Here is an 8,920-nt window from a genome sequence, read left to right as displayed (position 1 = left end):
TCTTGCAAAATCCGGTACTTACTGCTAGACGCTTTGTTTACCATTCCTATCTTAGCTAAGCTTACGAATTACCATAAATTGCAGTCGTAAGGATTTTTTTTCTAGGCTTTCAATCATAGCTCAAAAGGCTTTGTATTTTTTGTTTTTTTTTTCCTTTATATTTTTTCCGATTCAGGAAACGTAAGCATTTTGTACATATGAGCTACAGAACTTTTACACTAATGAAATACATATTTAATATATCAGGTGAAAACAGTTTTCAATTTTTTTTCGTTGTTACTACAATTTCCTTTGTCTCCCGAATATATTTGTCTATTTCAATTCTGTGAAAGGGTTTTCAATTCCGTTTTGTCATTTCGAAAAAATCTTTACGACTACAATATGGCGGTAATTGCGACCTTTCAGCATTCTCTTAAGACCGAAGGATCGGCAACACGTTATGCGTTCGCGATATTAAGTTACGCGACATCGAGCGCCGGCAAGATACCCGCCGCGAACGCGAAAGTGATACCGGGAAACATATCATCATAAATGAATCATTTGTAAAAAGGGGAATAAAGTGAAAGTGTGAGACTTCTCGAAATCTTCACGTACTCCTACTGTGAATGTTTGTGGGTCCTAATCCTTTAGACGGCCCGAGCCCATAAAGTTCTCTATTTTGTTGACCGTGAAGCACAACAAATTGTTATACACGAATTTGATATTAATCCAACGAATTTTTTTCAATCCAATAAACTTTAAACTGGTTACTTTAAGTAATAAACGTAAAATATAAAAGGTAATTTTTAATTGTAAAAAAAGAAGGAAGAAGAATTTAAAAATTAAAAAATACATTAATATTAAGAATATAATTTTTAAGGCATTTTAAATATATTATGCAAATCTTTATTTATAAACAAATTAATTATAAATTACAGACATAATTACGAGGACTATGTGAAACAGATAGAGTTGATTCCTTTGAATCCATCGCCAGAAGTATTTGGTCTCCATGTAAATGCAAGCATAATTCGCAATCTCGAGCTTGCAGCGAATTTGTTCAATTCTTTGACGTTAGTACAGGGTGCTATAATCATGGGTGATATTTCGAAGCAAGATGAAATTTTAATAAATATGAAAGAAGATATATATAAAAAAATACCTGACTTATTTAATATTGAAGAGGCACTAAAGTATTATCCGATTGTGTATTTGGAATCAATGAACACGGTAATAATTCAAGAATTAGAAAGATATAACAATCTTCTGGCAGAAATTCGAAATAGTTTGATAATATTGGAAAAGGCGGTAAAAGGATTAGTAATGATGACACCATTATTAGAGGTATATTCTAGTTACTCAAATATAACTATGCAAACATAGAACTATATTAATTATAATTTATTAAATGAATAAATCACGAAAATATTCATACACATTTGTTTTTAAGATTTTTAATAGGTAAAATTTATACATTAAAACAACATTTTTAAGACATTTTAATTAAAATATAAACAAAATTGTATAAGTATAATTCAATTTTAATTATTGCATAATTAAAATTAAAATTAAAAAAAATTTTAATCTAATGATACATTTTAATCTTAATTATGTAATAATTAAAGTTAAAAGATAACAATAGTTTATGAATTCTTTTAATATTTTGAAACAGACAAGGTACTTTATCTAAATGCAAATTTTTGAATGCTAACATAAGCCTGCACGTCAGATAATATATAATAATAAAGATTGAATTATAAATTCTAAATAATTAAGATTGAAAATTAATTCTTTTGCAATATTAAAGGACCTTGCACAAAACCATGGGTTTTTGGCCTTCGGTGAAATTGGCCGAAACTTACTAGTGTTTTATAGTTCTTGACTCACTGATAAGTTTTCTGAGGTACAAAAGTTCAAAATGACTAGTTTTTTTGTTACAGCCATTTAAAGTGTTGTATTTTTACAAACTTTGCGAAATTCCATAGAGTGAAATAAAAATCGCATACAAATGCGACTTACAGCGCTCAAAAGCGTGAATCTTTACCTTTAATTTGTGCACTCGATCAGCATTGTGTGATTTTTTTTTTACCGAGTTATTCAATACGAAAGCAAAAATAGTCCTTTTTACTCTAATGTTGAGTAACTCGGTGAAAAAAAAATCGTACAATGCTGATCGAGTACACAAATTAAAGGTAAAGATTCACGCTTTCAAACGCTGTAAGTCGAATGTATGCGATTTTTATTTCACTCCATGGAACTTCGCAAATTTATTAAAAAATTTTTAATTTTGATGCATCTCCATTTGCATCTGTGCTGCTTTGTAAAGAGTCAGTAAGTCATTTAAAGAATTATGGATTTCGAATGTAGAGACTTTAAGCTGTAAAATGCTTCTTTAATCATTCTGTTACAATCATTTTTGACGAAGTTACACTCTCTTGAAATTTGCCTATTTTTAGCGACCAGAATAGATGATCCATTAATTTTGGCGCGAGGTGTATACTCGTTCGTGTAAAATGCGTTCGTGTTTCCGTGAGTTGTAGCATCCTGCTTAATAATTGTAATCTTCAAAGTCATACTATTTACTGTAGTAATTTGCACTAATTGTTGTAATAAATTGTCTATTTGTTATTGTATAAATCTCGCGTACATTATTATCGAGACCTTTTTTCCTTCTCCTGAACCACTTCCAAACTCTGGAATATTTTAACGAGCTACTCCGCGTTTTGGAAGGTCGGTCGTTTCAAACATATTTTATTATTTATGTTCTAAATCAGTTTTTTTGTAATAAATCCAGAGTTTAAATAATAATATACGATTTACTTAAACATTTGAGAATAGTGTGTGTGGGAGAGAGAGCTAGGGATAGTTATATGCTATTATTTAGCTTAAAAGCATATATTTCAAACAATAGGGTAACAATAAGAAATGTACATATATTTTGTTTTCACTCACTTATTCAGCCACCCATTGGTTTACACATATACAAAATTATATTTAAAAATAAATTGCTGATTCTGCTGTAGATTCTTGTGACTTCCTTCGCTCATCTCGTATGAGATGCTTGATTTACGTGAATCTCCTCCCAGCAAATACCAAGTTAATTTCCCACTCAACAATATATAACTATAATATAACATATGTGTTACATTATAATTATATTGTTGTGAGAGAAATTACAACTAAGAAGTACGTTACATGTAACTTGGTGTTTGCTGGGCTTGCTTCTCACATATTTAAACTTTTTTCTAGTGTTCTATGACTATATTAAGTCTACTTTTTGGTCTACTATATTAAGTCTACTTTTGGTCTACGAGATCAAGAAAAAATGAAATGAGCGAAGAAAGTCAAAAAATACAGCAGAATTAGCAATTTGTTTTTAAACCTAATTGCGCGCGCGCTGTTTGAAATATGTGCTTTTAAAGCTAAATATAGCATACTACCCCCTTCCCTCTTCCCTCCCACACATTACAAATATATTCTCCCATACACACTATTCTCAAATATGTAAGTAAATTGCATATTATTATCTAAACTCTCAATGTATTACAAAAAAAAACTAATTTGGAACATAAATAATGATACAATATGTTGTAATAAAATACAACATTTCAAAATGTTGTAACAAAAAGAATAGCTATTTTAAATTTTTGTGACTCAGAAAACTTAATCAGTAAAGTAAGTCAAGAACTATACATATTAAAGTTTCAGCCAATTTCACCGAGGGCCAAAAACTCATGGTACGTTTTGTACGTTTTGTTCTTTAAAACTTTTTTGTAATAAAGTTAATTTTGAAATTCTGATTAGAAGCCATAAATGTATTAACTGTATGAAATTTATCTCTTTTAAAAGGTATTGTTTTATTTTATTATATTTAGTTATGTTATGAAAGATTTAAATACAGAACTTCTCTAACAAATACATAAAATATAAAGTTTTCCATCTATGGAAATAAAATCATATTTTTATTGTTTACAATTTATATAGCTATTGATACAAATATACAATGTATATATTATATATAATATACGTACGTATAATATATGTACGTTTATATAAATGTTCAATATAAAGTGTTATAAACTAATATCTTTGAAAGTACGCATTATAGCATAAAATGTTTCAGAAAGAATTATATGGCTTAAAATGGGTCAAAAAATAGTTAAGTTAATTTTTGAGAAAAATTAAATTTTCAAGGTTACGTGAAAGTCATTATTAATTTCTTAAATAGAATGCCCTACTCTTAATAGCAAAATCTTATAGCTCACAGGTGTTTCCAAAATGATATAATGTAACCCTCTTCATTTAAAAATTTATTGATTTATAAGTTTTTAAAGATAGGTACGTTAGCGTTGACATTATTCAAAGCGTATCAGGTGATAATAAGGATTGAGAGGCTTAATTCACACTTCTATACGTATCTTTATACAAATGTAAACGGATGAGCTTGATTAGCGTGGGTCACCTTGCCTCTCGCGTTTATGGGTGTGTTTGATTAACGTGAGTCAATCACGCGAATCAAGTATTTGGAACATGAGAGACACGGCGACTCAAGCATCTTCACTTACATTTACATACAGATGCGTATAGAAAACAAATCGAAGTATGAATTAAGCCTCGCAATCATTATCACCTGATACACTTTTTAGAATCAACACTAACGTAACTTTAAAGACGTAACTGTTAGACTTTAAATTCTTAACGGAAGAGAGTTTATTATACTATTTTAGAGACGTATCGATATCAATTATAAGAATCTGCTATCAAGTGTAGGGCATTCCATTTAAGAAATTAAATCTTCATGTAACCTTGAAAATTTGATTTTTTCTCAAAAATTAATTTAACTATTATTTGACCTCCTTCAAGCTAAACAATTATTGTCTGAAACATTTTCTGCTATGATGTGTACTTTCAAAGATATAAACTAGTAACACTTCATGCTGAACATCTTATATATTAGGATGGAACGAAAAAATAAATTTTTGAAAATCGATTAGCAATACCTCCTAAAAATTAGCTATGGACTTTAATATGGTCTGAGTAACATTTCATCGAAATCCATTAATATCTTTAGGTTGTCCCTCAATTTTGAAATTAGAAAGTTTATACATTTTTTTGATGTATCATTTTTTTTATATTGATGTGTCCAAAAAGTCCCGGGACGTCTAAATATCATGGAAAATATAAGTTTTACAGAAAAGTATTTTAGACAAAAGTTGTAGAGTTCGAAAAGATCTAGTTATTGATTTTATTAGTTTGATCTTGGGTGGCGTTGCCAAAAACAGGGTAAAATCACTTTAAATTTTTTAAATAGTACCCCCATTTTTTATTGCATATTTTTGTAGCTTATCTTGAGAGCTTTCCAAAACACTATAATAAAATATTTTTTTATTCTCTATTACTTCTCGAGTTATAAGGGTTGGAAATTACCACCGACATTAGCATTATCTAAGGGGTCCAAACAGAAATCTTTTAAATGTTGTTCAGGCTCATGAACTTGACAACTTGTGCCAAGGTCATGATCATTGGAGATTGTTTTTCTTATTTTTATTTTTGAAAATTATTTTTATTTTTTTAAAAAAAGAGAAATATCCTCCAATCATGACCTTGACACATGTTGTCAAGCTCATAATCCTAAACAACATTCAAAAGATTTCAGCCATTATTCGGATAATGACACTTTGGATAATGCTAATACCGGTAGTACTGTAACTTTCAAGCTTTATAACTCGAGATTTACTTAACCAAAAAACATTTTATCTATGTGTTTTGAAAGCTCTCGAAATAAGCTACAAGAATATGCAATAAAAAATGGAGGGTTTCATTAAAAAAATTTAAAGTGATCTTACCCTGTCTTTGGCGACGCCACCCAAGATCAAACCAATAAGATCAATAAATAGATCTTTTCGAGCTTTATAACTTTGATCTGAAACTTTTCTGTAAAACTTATATTTTCCATGATATTCAGGCGTTCCGGGATTTTTTGTACACTGTATATGTTTAAATTCGAAAAAATATTTGAATTTTAATATAATTTGGTATTATATTGTTATTTTTTGGTCGCTGAACACAAATCCGAAGTCAGAAATAGATGTTTCAAAATTATAGTCTTAAAGGTTGGAAAGAAAACCGGTTTTTTTATCCCGAGATGACACGTTTAAAAAAAAGGGTGGGTGCACCGCACTTTTCATCGCCCAACAGATGATCGGTCGGGCGGCATCCGGCGGATATTTGGCCGGAAACGATGCATAACGGGGTGTATCGTTACAATAGTATATCGTTTACCAATTTTTCGGAAAAAAATCAAAATTTTTTTGATTTTTTTTCAGCAATTTGAAAAAAGTAGTTTTTTTAAAACTATATTCAAAATGGCGGATCCAAAATATATTCTTATACATGCAGAGTGTCCCATTTTAAATAATACACTAAGATTTCTCGAAAAATATGATAGATACCAAAAAATTTTTCAGACAAAAATTGTATGATTCGAAGGGGATATAAAAAAGTACTATTGATTTCATCTTGGATGGCATCGTTAAGGTCAGATCAAGATTACATCGATTTTTTTAAATTGAATATATACATTTTTTTACATATATTGTATAATATGATTGCTTTAATTATTCTGCATATAAAATATTGAAGTAAAGTTATAAAAAAATCAAATTTTACTTGTTTTATACTTTATCATGCCATATTTCGATATAAAATATGAAATATTTTGTAAACTATTGATTTCTTGATATTGGCACCTTAATACTTTTAAGTACAGACTAATGAGATGAATCAATTAGTGTAAAGAAAGCACAGTTGCTTTAAAAAAATATGTAATTTGCAAAAAATACATAAACTTACTAATTTCAAGGTCAAGAAGCAACCTGAATTAGATATTAATCGATTTCGATTAAATTTTATTCAGACTATATTGAAGTCCATAGCTAACATTTCAAGGTATTACTAATCGATTTTTAAAAATTTATTTTTTCGGCTCATCCTAATATATGTATGTATACATATATATATATATATATGTATATACAGGATGTCCCAAAATTTGTAGATTTCCTTTTAAGTGCGGATTTTTTAGAATATTCTAAGATGAAAATCCTAATACGGAAATGTCGAGATTATAATTTTTAAATTAATAGCGATTAAAGTTGATTAATCACAGCTGACATTTCGCGCGCTCAGGCACGATAATATGACGTGAAGTGATAGAGGTGCTACGAGAACATTCTCTTAACAACGTTGAGATTATCATACAAATATGTGTAAGATCCTATAAGGAATAACATATCGATGTGGTGCTAGATCTGGGTGATATCGATGGTTCCGCGATCATTCGATAATCGATTAGAAGGCGCTAATGCCGGAAAGGAGTGATATCGCGAAATAGAGAAAAGCTCTCGTCTTCTGCGCAAACCACGAAGAGAGTCGGACGTGTGCGTACAGGCAGGTGGGCGTACCTAGCTATAATTCGACAATTCAGTGTGATGGCTTTTTCGTGTAAGTCGGATATTTCGGGCGTGTTATATCCAACAACATTCAGAAGGAGTAACGCGGGCGTGCTTGCTTTCCTTCTATTAAAACATGTCTCAAAACTATACCGTGAGCGTACGGGAAGCTTCTCAGCTGAAAGTGGCTGCTTATCGGAATATTCATGTATTTCGCCAAGGACATTGGTCGCTATCATTTATATCTGTGCGTGTATCAATCTAAGTGCTTGTATTAAATAAATCATCGTCCGTTTCGTTTGTTTTAAATTACGAGTCTCGTATATTATATATAATCCTATAGCCATCTGGTAATAAGAAATATTCAGAAGCACGATCTTACATATGTATACAAATATTTTTGCTAAGATATTATTTTTTCTTTTATATGAAACTTATTTCTACATTAAATTATCAATTAATATCGGAACATATAAAAAAAATATCAATACAATTACGGGATATTACGATATGTGTCAACTGTCAAAATGAATTCATAACGCCATGTTCATTTACCTGGTATGATGAATATTTTTGTAATACCGTAGATAAACCATTTTTAACATGAAAAAATAATGTATTAATACAGTACGACTGAACCATGTCAAATTAATCTATTTAATCCCAATGCATTCATATCAAATTATCGGCATGCATTTTTTATCTTTATTTTAATAAAACATTTAAAAAATTAAAAATATAGAAATTGATAGATTTTCAGATTTTGTACTCTTTTTAAAATTTAATTTAATTTGTATCGTCTTTAATATGTATATTACACTGAATACATAACATTACAAAACTAATTACATTAATAGAGTATTAAGAATAATAATCTTTTTTATTAAATTAAATGTTAATTAGCAAGAACTTATTAAACAAATAATCAAAACGAATCGTAAGGGCTGTCAGAAGTTAGCGCAGTAATTAGTGCACAAATTATAATAATAATTCCAATATAGTTTACATCATAAAATATAATCTTGGAAATAATACAATAGTTTCAAAGTTATACACACGTTTTGGCTTAACTTTAAGCCATCCTCAGTGATTAAACAGTTATTGACGGTCGCAGATTGTACAATTCCGTGCAAAAATTATTCTGAATGATCTCAAATTATTATTTTTTAATGTAATTAATTTTGTAATATGTGTATTCAATGTAATATATACATATATTAAAGACGATACAAATTAAATTAAACTTTAAAAGAATACAAAATCTGAAAATCTATCAATTTCTATATTTTTAATTCTTTTAATGTTTTATTAAAATAAAGATAAAAAATGTATACCGATAATTTGATATAAATGCATTAGGATTAATTTGACATGTTTCAGTCTTACTGTATTAACATATTCAATTCTTTTCATGTTGAAAATGGTTTATCTACCGGTATTACAAAAATATTCACCATACCAGATAAATGAACATAGTTATGAATTCATTT

The 8,920-nt window shown here is 29.0% G+C and overlaps 1 protein-coding gene across 1 annotated transcript in view; it reads left to right on the top strand.

The window, feature by feature from the left end:
- The window catches only part of LOC105460742 (dynein heavy chain 12, axonemal-like), a 23,558-nt gene that overhangs the window by 8,808 nt on the left and 5,830 nt on the right, over nucleotides 1–8,920 (top strand). The window contains exon 6 of the mRNA XM_011707241.1: nucleotides 918–1,323. Coding sequence (XP_011705543.1) covers nucleotides 918–1,323 — 406 coding nt within the window. The remainder of the gene's footprint in view (nucleotides 1–917; nucleotides 1,324–8,920) is intronic.

The sequence above is a fragment of the Wasmannia auropunctata genome, unplaced genomic scaffold (assembly GCF_000956235.1).
Source record: "Wasmannia auropunctata unplaced genomic scaffold, wasmannia.A_1.0 LD316499.1, whole genome shotgun sequence".
In the NCBI taxonomy this organism is placed as follows: Eukaryota; Metazoa; Arthropoda; class Insecta; order Hymenoptera; family Formicidae; genus Wasmannia; species Wasmannia auropunctata.
This window is presented reverse-complemented; position numbering and strand designations above follow the sequence as displayed.